The following is a 17,743-nucleotide window of genomic DNA, read 5'->3' on the forward strand; positions in this document are numbered from 1 at the left end:
AAGAGGAGAACGAGCCAGAAGTTTAACAGACAGGTCTGGCCTTGATTTCTTTTTCTGAGAAATGGGTACTTTTTCTGGTACTAAGGAAATCTCTCATTTTAGAGTGTAAAAGTAACTCCCATCAATTATAAGATGACTCCAGACCTGCCAACAGGCTTCCCAGCTCTGGCCCCTCCCTCCCTGCAAGACAAGGAGCGAGTCGTTTCTTTGCAAAACCTGTTTCCTGGTAGCCACTGGGCCACACACCCACAGGGGCCAGGGGTAGCCTGTGTTGTTGCCACAGCTCCCAAGGCCACCTGTTCAATACACTTCCCCCAACCCGAGGAGCCCCAGCTATGCAGAGTCCCAGGCCAGGTGCTACTCTGGGCAGAGGATCATCTCACCATCTCAACTGGATGGTTGAGGATGGCCGTGTTCTCAACTGCTACCTGGAGCCAGGGCACAGACGCCAGGCGCAGGGACACGAAAAGCCAGGTCCACCCTGTCATCTTTTCTAAAAAATGCATGCATCTGCCAGACAGAAGGTGGGAATCATAATTACACATTCCGCCTTCCTTAGAAAACAAGTCCAAACGCTGAGAAAGGAACTCTCAAATTTCTCATTTTTTGTGCCAAAGGCTGAAAAATAAAAGCCAAGCTGCTGAAGTGAACGGGGAAGAGGTGACCTCACATGTCACAGGTCCTGCATCAGGAAGCCACATATCCAACCAAACTCAAATCTAACGAAGACTGAATAAGTGAGGAAAGTTCTGGAAGGACACTACCAATTTCTGCTTCATAATGCTGCTTCTTTCTGCATTGCTTGAAACTTTTAACAGTAACACACAGGGTCGTTATTTTAGAAATTGTATACCCATTTAATTAGTTTGTGTTCAAACACAAACAGCTGGCCAGCCTGGACTCTAAGGAGGGGGGGGGGCAAGGTGGCCCTTGGCAGGCAGCCCCAAGGGCATGGACGGGATGACAGCGGCTCAGCGAGGTCTGCTGCACGGGGGGATGCCATACTGACCCCCCAGCCTCCTGAGCACTTCAGGGCAAGGTGCCTGGTCAGCCAGCTGGGAGCAGAAGCCGGGCGGGCGATGGGCATGGGAAAAGCCACGGGGCCTTCAGAGGCCTGCAGAGGGTATCCGGGGATCAGGGAGGCCAAGACCCAGCCCCAGAAAAGGAGGTGAAGGCCAGCTGGAGTAAAAGTGCAGCCAGCAAGCCTCCAGGTTCCTGCAGGAGGGGGAGGGATGCAGGTGCTAGAGAACACCTCCTTCTGCGAGCAGCGGGTCACGCTAAGCTGCTGAACAGGGGACAGAGATGCCTGGCCCCAGGGCTTAAAGCCTGTGTTCTACAGCACGCGACATCCAGATCAGGGTCCCCGGGGCCGGCATAGGGAAACACGCTTCCTGCCCAGCCCCACCTACTTTACAGAGAAGTGAAACAGGCAAGCAGGTCCCTGAGAAGCCAATACCCCGGCTGCCCAAACTTCTGAGTTCACTTGCTTATGGCCTGTTGGGAGCCGAGAACGTGGCATAGAGCTCAGAACCCTGTGTCTCTCACTAACGTGCTCAGATCAGTGGAAGAGTCCGGGAGTAGGAGCAAGGGCCAGAGAGCGACGCACGCCTGAAAAGTCAGGGTTTTCGTTTTTCGGGTTTTTTTGTTTCTTCGTTTTTGGGGTTTTTTTTGCTATTTGATAACAGAAGGCGGCAGAAGCAGACTGGGGTGATGGCTAAATCCCTCTAAAACGAAAACTTTTCATCTCCCGAAGCAAGCCATTCCCAAAACTTTTACTGCTGGAAGAAGAACGCCGTAATTGAGAAGCCCAGGGAAAGTAGAGACCGCTCAGAGCATCTATTCGCAAACATGCTTCAGTGTTCAGACCAAGTACCTGACCCAAAGGGCAAGCCTCAACGTCCATGTCTGTTCCAAGCAAGGCCTGTGAACCCGAGAGAAGTCCAGTGAGCTGCTCCCTGGTGGAGGGAGAACCCCGCCCTAAGAGGGCAGCCCGGCTACGGCAGGACCAGAACCGGGTATGGGGACGCCAGCGGCTCCTCTTCTGTTGCGGAGAGATTAACTGTTCCACCCGCAGCAGCTCTAGATTCTCTGCACAGGAGGGGCCTGGGGGAGATGACCGGGGGGCAGGAGGGGCCGGCGGCCTTGCACTGAAGCTGTACTGAGATCATGAGTTCACGTGGAAGGATTTCGAAAAAAGCTGGTGAAGATCAGGGGAAGACCAAGCGTCCCTAAAGCATGAATGGCTCTAGTGTCTAATACACTGGGCTTTGGGAAATAGGCACTCAATTGACTGCCAAGGTGTAAGAACCAAGAAACCGACAGGACCCTCCACGGCTTCAACGCGCAAAGGCAGCCAGCCTCCCTCGCCTCGGCAGGCGCGTCCTCCAAGCAAGGGTGGATCTAGGCCTGGACGCTGGTCTCCTCACTTTACAGAGAGCGAGGGTAAAAACGAACACGCGGATGGCACGCTGCCACACCGGTCCTACACAGAGCGGCCCCAGCTGGGCAACTTGGACGCGTGAGCGGAGCCCTGAGCCCAAGCAAGCTTCCACTCGTTTGTTCCCTCAACGCGTAACAGTGATTGGATGGCAGTCCCATTTGAAGGCCATATGGGCATGATCTGACGTCAAATGCTGCTGCGTGGGACACAGAAATGTTACTGGCGATGAGGGAGAGTACTCAAAGAAACAGGCGACGTCCCGGTCCTTCAGGGTGGCCGAAAGGGGGGCCCAATCTGAGGCGGGTGTGACTGCTGATCAGGAAACAGGGCACATCACGGCCACACTGTGGACAGAGCAAGCCCAGCTTTCAGTATGTGCCCCGAGGCCCATCCCTAGAGCTCAGCAGGGCAGAGCTCCTTCTCACGTGGGACTCTATGTGGCCAGCTCCAGGCTTTGCAACAGGAGGAATTTATTGATTTGACAGTGATTTTCAAAAGCGGACATGGAGAGACAACAGCTAACAACCTTCATATTCTCACCAGCAGCAACCATGTTTTAATCCCACAGGCCTTTCCTAGACACTGTCTCTATTATCATCCCGTTAATGTTCTTCCCATTGTAGGAGCTCAGAGAGGTTAGGGGTTCACCACAGTCAAAAGGTTAGTAGATGGAAGCCAAAACAAACCCAAGACTCACAACCAAGCCCAGGCGCTTTCTATTACAGCCTTAGCAAAGGCCCTCAGAACCCAGTATCCCAGGTGGTCTTTCCCAAGTATCTACGGGTCCCACCCTGCTTATCATCCAAGGTCAGATGCTGGCTAAAGCAGGAGGTGCATCCTCTGTTGCCAGATTGGCCGTGGAGGCCCCAGGGACTACATCTGAGGACAGATCAAACAGGAAGGGACAGGGTGCCTGACTCAGTCTGGTTCAGGGCCCTTCTGGACAAACCTGGGGCCACCTATTCAGGCCACTCTGTCCAGCAGCCTATACCGAGGGGTCACCCGCCACATCCGCCACATTCCCTTATCATCGCCCCTTGTGCACAGGAGCCAACCCTCCTCCAAGTACAACCCTCCTCTTGGGCACGAGACCACCAACTCCACTTTGGTGCCAACCTCTTGCCAAGTCCAGGTAACACATTTTAAACTCCCTAGTGGGATGAAATCACACAGCCGCTGCAGGAGGGCAGGGGGAGACAAAAAACAAAAACAAAAAAAGCTCTGGGCAAGGTTCCTCTGTACCTGTCCTCAAACTCACTGTCTCTCCGCCTCTCTCCGCCATCCATGCTGAAAGGTTGGTCAGAGGCATTCCAGGACGTACTCGCAACCCATTTTGCAAAGCTGAGTTCAATTCTGAAAATCAGGGCTCCTGGGCTCCTGGAAGGACGTGCAGGTCCCACAGCAAAAGGTTGTGTTGGCCATTAAATCGCTTTGCGTTTACAAATTCGCAAACAGCTCAGTCCGGCATCCAGTTAAGGAATCGGAGCACAAAATTCACTTGGCCACATCTTTCCTTATCAGCCACACCGGACCCTTACATGGCACAGGCTTTTGGATGGTGAACGGGCATGTGGATATTCTTAGCCGGACAGCAAGCTAAGGGAGAATGACAGGGACCCTGCAACATCTGTAAGTACCTGCAGGTTTATTTCTTCTCACGGTTTATTTATTCGTGACTTTTCCAAAGAGGGGCTGCCTGCTTTTCCATCACCCAAATCTGAGCCCCAACCCTGTGAATGTCTTTAGAGAGATGCATATTTTCACACTAAAAATGCTTCAGCTCTGGGCTTACATCTTAAACCTATATTCTCATCTCTTCCGTTACCACACCCTCGTTTTTTCCTGGCGAAGCCTTCAGAGTTTAAATTCCCTGGAAGACTCTTCTTTTAATTCTGTCAGTATGAGGCAATGTTGGAAGCATAGTTCTGCCCTCTCACACTTCCCCCACGTGAAAGCGGGCTTATGACCACAAACATTTTGTATTAATAAACGTCTCAGCACACCCACGCCTGAAAATCAGATTAAAACTTCATCCTCAACTAGAATTCCTTCCACAGTCTACAACTTCCTTGGAAAACCTCTCCAAGCCCAGCCCCTCCTGCCTGCAGCCTCAGAGCTCTCAGGGCTGCGGATTTCCCTGTATACTGCTGGCTCCTTTGGACTTTGACCCTCACCACAAAAGTTGAGTCTGAAAGGCCAAAGAGCCGCAGATTTGGCACCAAACAGGTTTTAGTTAAACACATTTCCAGGAAAAGGCCGACTTTCGGAGAAGCACAGGACACTCAGGCCTTTGTGACTTAGTATGGGTCACCCCTGAGTTTTTTCTAGTTTCAGTGTTTCTTCCTCCACGATGTCCGGCCCTCTAGAAGTCCCAGCAGAGTGTCTAGGTCAGAGGCCCAGGCATGCCCTTATATGTACCAAAGGCTTGCGACAGCTCATTTGAACGGATCCCTCGCTTTTCACTGGAAAAAGGAGGCCACCATACTCATTCCCAAAACTAAGCAGCACATCGGGCTCACTCGGAAACATCTTAGGGCTTTGGGTTTTGCCTCCTAATCTTGGAAGGCACCTCTTCCTTCTTGTTGCCTTGCTGGACAATTTCACTCTCCGCACACAACTCATCACAAATATTAATATTATTATGTATAAAAGGCTGACTGCCTTCCCTGGCAGGCCTGGGGTGGGTATTATTATTCCCGGGGGGAACTGAGGCTCTAAAAGGTTAGGTCACCCACGGCCAGAGAGCTAAATGGCAGAATGGACCAGAACCCAGGCCTGCCTGGCTTAAAATCCCTTGCTGTTGGCGCTTTGGTCTGACAAGTCTCGGGTCCCCTGCGGCCCGGCGGGGCAGCTCCAGATGGTGGGTCTGGAATGACCTCCTTCCTTCTCGCGGCGGTCCTCCACGAACTCCTCCGGGGATCCCCCCAGCCCCAGACCTCCGGCTCCGGGACGCCCCAGCCCACCCACCCCGGTTCCTGCGCCTTCTCCTCTCCAGCCCCTGCCCGCGCGCCTGGCGGGGGCGGCTGCTAGCGGGCAGGGGTCCGCCCGGCCCGGGGCGCCTCGGGGGGCGGGGGAGCCCGGCCCGCTCCGCACCTACCTCGTCCCCGAAGCGCACCACCTTCTGGCCCGTGGGCCCGCGCAGGCCGGGGAAGCGCGCCAGCTCCTCGGGGTCCCCGGGCTCGCGGGGCGCCGGGGCGCTCGGCGCCACCAGGCACCGGTCGATGATCTCGTCCTGCTGCGCGGGCGGCAGCCGCGCCCACTCGGGCCCGTACTTCTCCCGGATCTTCTCCTTGTCCAGCATGATCTTCCTGGCCATGGGGCTCAGCGACGAGAAGTAGGTGAAGCGCTTCCGCTCCCTGTCGTCCAGAGGCCGGTTCCCACTCATGACGGCCGAGCGCGAGGCCGCGATCGCCGCCGCCATGGACGCCATGCCCGGCCGGCCCGACACTCCCCGCCCGCGCCCCGCCCCGCCCCGCGAACGGCGCCCTTCCGCGGCCCGGAGCCCGGCGCCCAAGGCCCCAGCGACCCCGCCTCCCGCCCAGTCCCTGAAGCCGCGCCCCCCGCGCCCGCCCAACGCCGGGGACCCCGCCCCCCGCGCCACCGCCCCCGAGGGTCCCGCCCCCTGTGCCCCGCTGCTTCCGGGAACCTTGCGCTCCTCGCCCCTCTCCCCCCGGGAGCCCCGCCCCCCGCGCAGCGCCCTGAGCCACCGTCTCGCGCCTCCTGGCGTCCTCCCGATCCCCTCTCTCAGGGCTTCCCGCGGGCCCCCCGCTTTTCGGGGCTCCCCTCGGCCAGCGCCGGAGGTGGCTGGCGCGTCCCCGGGTCCGCGCCTGGCGGCCTGACGGGACTGCTGGGGGTGACCGCCATAGCGCCACGTGGTCACTTGTTTGACAAAGGAAACTTTTTTCTCCCTCCGAAGTGCTGCATTTCTGGACCGAGCCACCGGCCGCCTTATGCCTATTGTATCCCTTTCCCTGCCGAGCCATCTTTTTCGCTTTCTTGGAGCTGTCCCAAACCTGGGCCAGGGTCCTGGCGCGGTGAGCTGATGGAAGGGGGCTGGCGGTTCGGGGCAGCGAGGGCGCCGAAGGTACGAGCTGGGGAGCCTGGACTGGTGTCGGGAGTGGCGAAAGAAAATCAGTGTCCGTGCCTCCTAAAGAGAGGAGTGAAATGAAGTGCCGGGTAGCTCACAGGGCCTTTCCCTAAAAGGCAGCGCGGAACTGCCGGCAGGCATCTGGGGCCGGCGGGCTGGTGCACCTGGCACTTCGTTTTGCTTTTGCAGGTGAAGACGTTTTCCCCGAGCCGGCCGCGGGGCCTTTGCTTTCTTTTGGAATCTCAGAAATCACGAGGACTCTAGGCGGCTTGATGTTTGCAAACCCACTGAAGAGCGGCAGGAAGTTTTCATAGGCAGGTCAGCCGGGCCATTTTGAAGTGTGTCCCAGAGCACAATGATTAAAATTATACAGAGCCCTCATCTGCTTTACTTTCTGGCTGATTTGACTGTAACAGGTCTCAGGTGAGAACTAAATGTCCACATTTAAAACAAAAAACTGCATTTCAGCTGTTACTTAGGGTCATTGCCTCTGAAGTAACAGTTGGATAATTCTGAAACTTACATAGTGTTATAAACCAGTGTTACCTCAAATAATAACAATAAAGCACTTGGATAATTCTGAACACAGTCATAGAAATAACTTGCAGGGTTCTGTTTTAAATGTGAGATGGCCTTATCTTCTGGCCCAGAATTCCTTAGAAAATATTTTTAGAATGCCATGAATGTGACAAGCTGTGCAATAAAACATATTGCTTTCAACAGTGTTATCAGCATACCATACTGAAAAGCAGTGGGAAAAGCCACCAAATAATAGCCTGGATTGCACAGTATTTGAAGGTCTGTTTATGAGGCCAGGAGGTTGAGTTTTTTGGTACTATTCTATCTCTAGATAAGTCTATTTTATATAGGCTCAGTACACCAACCAGAATCCTACTTTCTCACCTCGAAGACTTGTTTAATAAGGTGGGTGATGTTTAAAGATGTATTCTTGAAATTTAATTAACATCTTCAAGGTTGCTTTGCAAGTCACATAGGAAGGGTTCTGTGCTGTTAGAAACTTGGTTGCATGTGGTTTTCACAGCAATTGCAAAAATAAATGTTGATTGCAGAAAAGCACAACCCAATGAAGTGTTTCAGATCAAATATAATTTATTACTAGAGAAGCCATAATATAAATATAGTATGAAATAAATCAGGGACATCAGCCAAAGTATGTAAACTCCATGATCTCGGTGATAAGGGGTAACTAAAAGAAAATTTCTTCCAGATTAAAAGAAGACACTCAGGGGAATTAAATGGCTCTGACAGATGACTTTGCTGAAATTAGGAGATAAATGGGCAGATGGATAGATAGATAGATATTCACTCCAGAGAAGAAATAAAGATAGCCCAACTCCAAATATGTAGTAAGGTAAAATAGTGGGATGATTCAAGTGCTAAGCATCTTCTTAGGCAAGAGTTTGGATAGAGACAGGCTGCCTTGTCCTTTGTGGATTTGGTTTAGCCAGTGGGCTCTTCACAAAATGAAGAGACAAGCATGTGGTCACTGACCCTCTGAAATGCTTTAAAACCTTGCACTGTTCCAAAGAGCATTCCTTTATTCATCAACATTTTATTGAGGCATTTGGTGTTTGTTCCTAGAAGGCTTTTCTTAGAAACTAGGGAGACATAGCAAAGAGTGCTTTCACTAAGGTTTAAACTGTCTCTCGGTGTCTTGAACTGTGGAGCTCTTTCTTGGCCAGTGGCATTTCAGCTATTTTTCTTAGAAGAGTTCTTGAGTCCCCACCAGAATGTGAACTCCACAATAGGGAGATCCTTATTTGTCTTGTTTACTCTTGGGAACAAGCATGTGCCTGACTCAGAGCTAAGGGTCCAGTGACTATTTGATGAATGAATTATGAATGAAGAAATGAATGAATGTTGCACAGTTTACATGATTATCCCCTCTTTACAGATAGAGATACTGAGCCATCAAAGGAAAAAACTTCACCTGAGATCATCCCCCATCGCCCCTCATGTGATGGAACGGAGAGTCACAAAACAGAGTTTCCTTTGCCTTTTGTTAAATCTCTAACATTAGATTAATGTGTCTAAGGTTAATTACTGGATTATTAATAATAAACTGGGTTTATGGCTACAGTTTATTAAAGCTTCCAAATTACTCATTAGTAAAACACAGCACTAATTTTTTCAGTATCATAACTGAATACCTGAGATGATCACCAACATTTCCATTATACGTCTGACATCTCAGCTAACAGTTGCCGGCCTGGGACTCCTCTCCCCAGGTCAGTACCTTTCTTAAAAAACCTATTGACATTTGGTAGTGTATATATGTCCATGCCACTCTCTCACTTTGTCACAGCTTACCCTTCCCCATCCCCATATCCTCAAGTCCATTCTCTAGTAGGTCTGTGTCTTTATTCCCATCTTACCACTAGGTTCTTCATGACCTTTTTTTTTTTTCCTTAGATTCCATATATATGTGTTAGCATATGGTATTTGTTTTTCTCTTTCTGACTTATTTCACTCTGTATGACAGACTCTAGGTCCATCCACCTCACTACAAATAACTCAGTTTCGTTTCTTTTTATGGCTGAGTAATGTTCCATTGTATATATGTGCCACATCTTCTTTATCCATTCATCCAATGATGGACACTTAGGTTGCTTCCATGTCCTGGCTATTGTAAATAGAGATGCAATGAACATTTTGGTACATGACTCTTTTTGAATTATGGTTTTCTCAGGGTAAATGCCCTACCAAACGTAAAATAGATAGCTAGTGGGAAGCAGCTGCATAGCACAGAGAGATCAGCTCGGTGCTCTGTGATCACCTAGAGGGGTGGGGTAGGGAGGGTGGGAGGGAGGGAGACGCAAGAGGGAAGAGATATGGGAACATATGTATATGTATAACTGATTCACTTTGTTATAAAGCAGAAACTAACACACCATTGTAAAGCAATTATACTCCAATAAAGATGTTAAAAAAAAAAACAAAACCTGTTGACAGAGATGCAAAGAGCAAGGCCATCCCCCAGGGTTGGAGGCTGCCAAGATTCAGTGGCTTTGGGGAAAAGCCCAGAGGCAATGAAGTCGGGTGCACCTGAAGTGGGGCGCCGTGGTCAGGCACCTGGCTACCACAGAGGTGCTCAAAACCTGTTGAAGCCTCGATCCCTTCATTTTTGATACAGGGACACCTATACCAGCCTTCAAGGGTAGCATGTCAAATGGGGGGGGGTGACACGTGCGAAAAGCCCTCCCTCAGCCAGTTAGTACAGATGTCTGTTGAATGAATTTGTTGTCCCAAACAAATCATTTGTGAGCCCGCTTTCGCCATGAAGACCCTGCCAGCTCATGGAAAACCACAGGGCACGCATTCTAGCCCTGCTTCTAAGAGCAGAGTGACCAGCTGTGACATTTTGCAAGCCGGTTATTGAAGCTCATGGTGAAATTCCAGGCACTGTGGCAAACAGATGACAGTTTTGGGAAGGGAATCTGTTGGTGACATAGCAGGCAGTCGGCTGGCAGATAAAGCCAGCCTTCCTTACTGACGCTTTCAGCTTGGATGCAGGCAGGCTCCCTGAGGACGATGATTCATTCCTGCATCTGGTGCTGGTTATTCCAGATGCTGCCCTGAAAGACGACTGTTCTCTGTTCTTCACTCCCACACCCAGAAAGAACAGGAGATGGAAGAGAGCCAGCCTGGTGTATTTAGAAGACCGACTTCCCTGTAGGATTGTAGGGCAGTGTTCTTGACCAAGACAAAAAAGAGATGCAGCAAGAAGGAAAAGACAAGGAGATGATTGTACAAATCTACTACGGGCAGGAAATGTGCTTTGAATATTTTGAAGGGTTGGGTTATTTTTGCAATTGTAGGGAGAGTTTTCACTGACACAGCCATGGTCTGTCACCACGTCCGGGCAGGTGTGAGGCACTCCCTGTGCCTACAGGAACAGAATCACCTTCTCTGGGTAAGGCCGCATGATCCACGTGAGGCTCAGAACTGGGTCCTTCCCTGTCAGCACCATACTTCACATACCGGCTTAACTGCTCTGTGAAAAATGCTGAAAGACCTCTTGAAAACAACAAGAAGACCCTACCTGTCCAAAATTTTCCATTTAGAAAAGCCTCTGTGATTTTTAGTCCTTCGTAAGAATATAAATAAGTCCAGAAGCAATTGTTCGCTTTTTCCCCTTCACCTGAAATTCCCACCCCGCTGTCGCCAGCTGTAGAAATTCCATCCTTAAGACCTAGCTCAAATGAAGTCCTCAAGATCACCCACACCGAAAAGAAGGTAGGTAGGCACAGAAGAGACGGTTTGTCTCCTTTATAATTTGATCTCAGGTAGACCTTTTTATTTTAATATTTATTTATTTATTTTTGGCTACGTCAGGTCTTAGTTGTGACGCGAGGGCTTCTCTCTAGTTGCGGCATGCGGGCTCCAGAGCACATGGGCTCAGTAGTTGCGGCACGTGGACTTAGTTGCCTCTTGGTATGTGGGGTCTTAGTTCCCCAACCAGAGATCAAACCCGCGTCCCGTGCATTGGAAGGCGGATTCTTAACCACTGGACCACCAGGGAAGTCCCCCTCAGATAGACTTTTGTGTCCTGGGAAGAACAATGCCAACATTTTTGGTATTGTACATATGTGTTATGGACCGTAGGTCAAATTCACACGTTGAAGCCCTAATTCCCAATGGAATGGTATTTGGAGGTGGGGTCTTTGGGGGCTGATTAGGACCTGAGGGTGGAGCCCTCGTGATGGGATAGTACCCTGATAAGAAGATACAAGAGAGCTTGCCTCTCTCACTGTTCCCCACCATGTGAGGACACCATGAGGCCATCTGCAAACCAGGAAGCAGGCAGACACCGGATCTGCTGGCGCCTAGATCTTGGACTTCCCAGTTTCCAGAACTATGAGAAATAAATATTTGTTGTTTATATCCTTATAGCAGCCTGAGCTCAGACAATGTGGAAATGGCTTCAAATTCGTATAAAATCTTTGGCTTACTGAGAGTGTATAGATGTAGTTAGAGAGAGGATGAAGGAGATAAAAAATGGCTGATGGAGAGGAGAGATGAAAGTATGTGGCAATGGGGACTTCCCTGGCAGTTCGTGGGTAGGACTCCACACTCCCAGTGCAGGGGGCCCGGGTTTGATCCCTGGTCGGGGAACTAGATCTCGCATGCATGCCGCAACTAAGAGTCTGCATGCTGCAACTAAGAAGTCCATGTGCCGCAACTAAGACCCGGTGCAGCCAAAATAAATAAATAAATAAATATATATATACATTTTTTTTTAAACTATGTGGCAATGATTTATTGATTGAGAAGTAAAGAGAATTCCTCTCTCTCTGTTCCTCTAAACAATCTGCTCTCAACTTCTACACGCTCCCAGATGTGGAATGTGTTTTTCTTTATTCTGTTCTTCTCTTCATGTCAGCTGCCCTGACATTTGTCAGATGGGCTCCTTCTTGGCTTGTGGATGTCACCACTTTGAGATCTGTAGATGGTTGTCCAAGCTCCCTGGGGGAGTTCAGTAGAACCCCCTGGAGCTCTCTGCTCCACTGGAGACACTAGCCAGCTTGCTCCTTACCTCTGTCATCGTTAGAGCTCAGGCACTTGGTTAAAACTTTATGAAGTTAAAAAGACTGACTTTCGGGGACCATAGTATTTTCACTCTATGGTCCCTGTTTGGATTTGATCTATGTCCTTGAATCTTTTTAACTTGAAATATTATCAAAATACCAAGATGCTATGGAGAATGAAAATGACTATGGAAAAATGAAAACCGTTATCTGTTAAGTTTCTGTGATTGTATTTTGTTTTTTAATTTTTGTGAAGATGTTGTTTGATACATTTGATACATTAAAATTGTCAAGTACTGTGAGTCACTCACATTTCCAAACAGAGAGTGAGATGCTACTGAACACTGAAAATATGAAATATATGGGCTGTTGTCAGTGAACCTGACCCCGTCTAACCTGCAAGACAGGAAGTTAAGGAGAGCAGCTCCCGCCTTTGAGTAAATGACAGTCACTGGCCAGTGCCCAAGGGGAGCCCTTAATAAATACTTGTCAGATGGATGAGAGGTGAGTGGAGGAGGGAATCTCGCCAACAACTTGGCCCCCATCATGTTGTGATACAGCTCACAACTTCATCCTGGAGGTCGACTCAGAAAACAAGTTGTATCACATTCGTAATGGTCTACGAAGTATTTCTTCGTCCTTTTCCCAATGTCCCCACCATACTCCAGGTCCCATCATCCATCCTGGCGTGGCCGGCCTTCCCAACTCCAAGCCACTCCCTCCAAGTTGCCTCTGCCAGCCTCCTCCTTCACAACGCCTCCAGTTGGGTGTCACCCTTTTTTTTTTATTGTGATATAGTTGCTTTACACTGTTATGTTAGTTTCTTCTGTACAGCAAAGTGAATCAGCTGTACGGATACATACATCCCCTCCTTCTTATACCTCCCTTCCACCCCCCCATCCCACCCATCTGGGTCATCACAGAGCACCGAGCTGAGCTCCCTGTGCTATATAGCAGGTTCCCACTAGCTATCTGTTTTACACATGGTAGTGTATATAAGTCAAACCTAATCTCCCAATTCATCCCACCCACCCCTTCCCCCCAACCCTGTGTCCATACGTCCCTTCTCTACGTCTGCGTCTCTATTCCTGCCCTGTAAATCTATACCATTTTTCTAGATTCCACATATATGCGTTAATTTACGGTATTTGTTTTTCTCTTTCTGACTTAGTTCACTCTGTATGACGGACTCTAGGTCCATCCACGTCTCTACAAATGACCCAATTTCATTCTTTTTGCTACCACTTTAGGCCCAAACTCTCTCCGGCAATCACCTTCAACCTCGTTCCTAGCTCCGTGCCCAGCCGTCTATTTGGTTAGGAAGTCTTTCTTCCTCATGATCACCTGCCCAAATTCTACCTATTCTTGAAAGTTGGGTTTAAATGCCATCTCACTGACCCTTACTGCATCCCCTCTCGCTGTAGTGTGGTTAGACCGTAGCATCGATGCCCACCAGCACACCGTGGGTATTGACCTGAGTGACTGCGAGGAGCCCATCGTGGTTACACAGGTGGCTGCGTGCCCGCCTATGGGCCAGCCATCCGCTGGCAGCTTCCCTGCCCGCCTCCACACAGCCGCCCCCAGCCCCGCCCCTCTCCCTGCTGGTCCAGCACCTATAGGCTGTCACCCTTCAGTGACCTCCCTCGGTCCCTAGAAGAACTGTTAGGCTGAAACCCCAGAAATATGGAGAGTTCTGATTAAGCTGTTTTGAAAACATCCTACAACAGAGGCCAGAGAGAGGTCAAGAAAACTACATTGCAGAAATATTAGTTATGTTTTTATGTTTTTATATCAATAACCAAGAGCTAGATGGAACCAACTATTGCACAAGCTCTGCATTCTCCTCTAAACCAGAGTCAGAAACACAAAAGCCAAGCTTGCTGTGTATCATATATTTGGGGGCAAAGTCAAGGAATTTTCTGAAGCTTAGCTCATCTGTTTAATAGAAACTTTCATCTAAGAAGCTCTGTGTGCTGTAAGCACATTAGCACCTAGGTCCTGATAACACCCCTATTAAGAAAAAGACAAACAAAAGAAAACACACCAAGCTCATAAATATACAGAACAGATTGGTGGCTGCCAGAGGCGGGGGTGAGGGGAGGCCAAAGTGGGTGAGGAGGGTCAAAAGGTACAAACTTCCAGTTATAAGATAAACAAGTCCTGGGCATATGCCATGTACAGCCCAGCGACTCTACTTAATAATACTGCATTGCATATTTGAAAGTTGCTAAGAGATTAAATCTTAAAAGTCCCCATCACAAGAAAAAAGTTTTTATAACTATATAATGGTGACAGATGGTAACTAGCCTTATTATGGTGATCATTTTGCAATGTACAGAGATACTGAATCATTATATTGTACACCTGGAACTAATATGTCAATTGATATTGAATCATTATATTGTACACCTGGAACTAATATGTCAATTATACCTTCATACAAAAATGTTTAATAACAAATTTTAAACAGAGGGAAGTTACATTGCCTTCCCCCAATAGTGGGGAAACTAGTAAAGACAGAGAAAAGTGATTTACTTGCGCTCAGGGAACACAGTGGCGGAGACGGTGTCTCACGCTGGCGTGCCTCACGGCCTGTTCCTTGATGTTCATTTGTTCATTCATCCACTGTGCGCCAGACACAGGGCTAGTCACGGGAAGCAAGCATGAGCAAGAACCTGCCCTCAGCCAGCTTATCATCTAATAGGTGTGGACAAAGTAACCAGAGTGGGTCTAAGGGAGCAGTCTCCACTGAGTCCTCACCATGCCTGGCATTCCTTCTCACAGCACCTCGTGAAGGAAAGATTTACCGGCCAGGACACGGGAGCCCAGAGGCTGCCCACCGGCACATGCAGAGCAGGAACCCGACATGCTGCTGTTTCCCCGGTGCCCATTCACCCTGCAGCCAATGTCCCCCCACTCACAGGACCCGCCTCCCATGGGCAGCCCAGCCCTGGCCTGGGCCACGGTGCCTGCTTTTTCTCAAGCGTCCTTTGGATGCCACTTGAGTCTCTCCTTGCTTGTTCATCCAGGAGAACAGGCGAATGGTCCGGGAAACATGAAGACAGACTTCATGGCCTTGGAGGAGAACACAGGACGGTCTCCAAACTCCCACCCAAAGAATAAGCCAGCTTCGCAGGGTTATGCAGCACCAAGGGGCTCTTCAACATCCCCTGCAGGTCCACTAGTCTCCACCCCGGCCCGCTCGCACCGGGAGTCCACTCCATCACTCTCCTCCCCCAGCCCCGCCAGCCTGCCACCTCCATCACGGTGCTGTCGGCCACTCTCATCCTTATAGCCTGAGCTCCATACGTGAAGTGTTTGCCTCCTGACATTCAAAGCTAAGCTTCTGAAACTCAAGAAAAACAAAAACCCCTCTTTCTCCTACATACACATGGAACTGGTACATATAAGTCAGAAACATCTTGGATATCAACTTTCCTGCTTTTTCTGTGTTGAGAAAGACGATTGGCCCTTCATTCTGCCGGGTGCTTTTGCATCTTCTCCTCCATGGGGGCCAATGTTCCCCAGCCGGAAGACTGTGTCTCCCCCAGTGGAGGAGGTCATGGGCTGAGAAGAGAAAGCATGTCTTCATAGAGGCAGCGGGTGGGATGTGGAACAAGGCAGCCCGCAGCCCGGTACTGTCACCACTGTTGGTGCAGTGTGACGTGGACAAATTTCCACATACATAAAGTACTTCAAAGAGCGCCTGGCACAGATTAAGCTCTCAAAGCTATTAGGATCTCAGAATTAAATTCCACCACCAGAGCAGAGTGGGATATGGCTGGATGGCACGCGTTTATGAGGAACGTTGTGTGGAGAGACCTCCACTCTGGAGGACGAGAGAGGAAGTTCTGGGAGCTGCCAGACTTCAGAGAAGATACGAATGGGCTGTGAAGGGTAGAGGAGGGAGCAGGAAGAGATTGGGATCACGGGGCCAAAGAGTGGGAGGGGAGGGAGGGTGATTGTGGGAGAGTGGAAACCAGGCCAAGGAGGAGGGCTGCCATGATGGGGAGGGAGTGGGGAGCAGAGCCTCGGTGCCTGGAAGAGCTAGATTTGGGGAGGAAACATGGAATGCAGAAGCCTCAGCGGTCCAAGGGGGACCCCAGCTTGCCCCGGAAAAGCCACTACTGCCAGGATTCCCATGGTCTCAGAACCATAGGCAAGGGAGATGGCACCCAGATGGGTTTTTAGATAGTGCGGCCTCTTACCACGGAGCCTCTCCTGTCTTCACCCAGACCAGGAACGTCCTTACTTAGCCCAGGAGGCTGAGAAACGAGGAAGCCCTCTGTGGCTTAGCTGGCAGCACCTCTGAAGGCCAGGGAGCTGGGCCCAGGGAGACAGATGAGAGCGATGGCCGTGGCAGCCTGATGTGGAGAGGGGTGTGGGGTGCACAGGGTTATTCTAGGACGGCTGGGTGTTTGCACCTTGCGAGGGACCAAAGCTGTCCCTCTATCTCCAGGGATAAAGATTCTTTGTTGGCCAAACTTTAGTCAGACTCCTGAACCTTCTTCTAGGCCCATCTATGGACCTCTTTGTAAGATCCAGTTTCAGCAAGAGCCTTGCTAAGTCAGTTTAAGCAGAACCCCACCCTCCATATCTGATAGGGTTCCTCACCACTCCCTCCCCACATCCCCCAGAGGACCTTTGGCCATAATAACAATTTTCCATGGATGCATAATTGTCCATCCACTGGTCCCGACTCTGGTCCTTGGCTATCAACTCCCACTTGCCCATGTTGTATTCGGAATTGAGCCCTGTTCTATACTGAGGCGTCTTTTGCCCTATTGCAATAGTCCCAAATAAAATCTCTTTTTATCCCTTTAACTGGTGTCCGGCTCTGGTTTTTCTTTGACACTGGCTGGGTTGTCACCCTCTGCCCAAGATCCTTCTCTGCCTCCCCCAAAGCACTGGGGCTGCTGTGCTGTCACCGTGGTCCCTTCATCACTCAGATGTGTGTGGGACATTTCCTAGCTGTTTCGTCTCTTAAAAGTAGACTGAATTCCTCTCTATTTCCTTACTTATTTCATTCTTTTTTCTCACCACTTTCAGATTCTTGTCACCTTCCCCTGCCCTCTGGCCCTATAAGACAAGCCCCTCCGAACACACCTGGCTGTTGTACTCTGTCCCCTAACTGCCAAGCCTCAGGGTCCCCCTGCTGAACGAGACAGCCAGGCCTGGTGGCTCTGGGACCTGGTGGGAAACTCTCTTCTCTCAGGCTTTCACTGCTGTGCTGCCGTCCTGGATTTGTTTCTGCTTTTCTCACCATTCCTTCTCTGTTTTCCTATTCTTCTCCAAGGCCCAAGCCCTGGCCTTCTGTTCTCTCATCATCTTCCCTGCCTGAGGATTACCTATAGCACTGATTGCCTCTCCTCCAAATGCGTTCCTTAGGATTCCAAGGAATAGTGAGTGAATACTGCCCCTCAGCAGCTGAAAGTCTGCATTTCCACCCCGCTTCCAGGGCTGAGGCTGAGGACCTGCGGACCACACTTTGAGTAGCAAAGGTCTAAAAAGCAAAATGCCATGCAGAAATCTAAATTCCCTACCTAATGACGTAATGAGCATTAGGGTTTCCTTGCAGCATAACAGGATCTAGAAGAGGGGGGATGGAGGAGCCAGGGAGGTATGGGGAAGAGGTGGTGAGAACGGCCACAGAGCATCCCAACCATG

General features: G+C 50.1%; 1 protein-coding gene and 1 long non-coding RNA gene across 3 annotated transcripts in view; one reads left to right on the forward strand and one right to left on the reverse strand.

The window, feature by feature from the left end:
• Positions 1 to 5,886, reverse strand: part of C16H1orf198 (chromosome 16 C1orf198 homolog) — a 35,191-nt gene extending 29,305 nt beyond the window's left edge. For both annotated transcript variants that reach the window (XM_059900348.1, XM_059900347.1), the window contains exon 1: positions 5,538 to 5,886. In XM_059900348.1, the coding sequence (XP_059756331.1) occupies positions 5,538 to 5,870 (333 nt within the window). In that variant the 5' untranslated portion in view covers positions 5,871 to 5,886. The remainder of the gene's footprint in view (positions 1 to 5,537) is intronic.
• Positions 5,887 to 6,086: 200 nt separating this feature from the next.
• On the forward strand, positions 6,087 to 15,972 carry LOC132350369 (uncharacterized). The gene is made up of 4 exons (XR_009497905.1): positions 6,087 to 6,524; positions 6,717 to 6,845; positions 8,443 to 8,776; positions 15,106 to 15,972. It is a non-coding gene; the product is annotated as an uncharacterized LOC132350369 (long non-coding RNA).
• Positions 15,973 to 17,743: the final 1,771 nt, after the last annotated feature.

This window comes from Balaenoptera ricei, chromosome 16 (assembly GCF_028023285.1).
Source record: "Balaenoptera ricei isolate mBalRic1 chromosome 16, mBalRic1.hap2, whole genome shotgun sequence".
Lineage (NCBI taxonomy): Eukaryota > Metazoa > Chordata > Mammalia > Artiodactyla > Balaenopteridae > Balaenoptera > Balaenoptera ricei.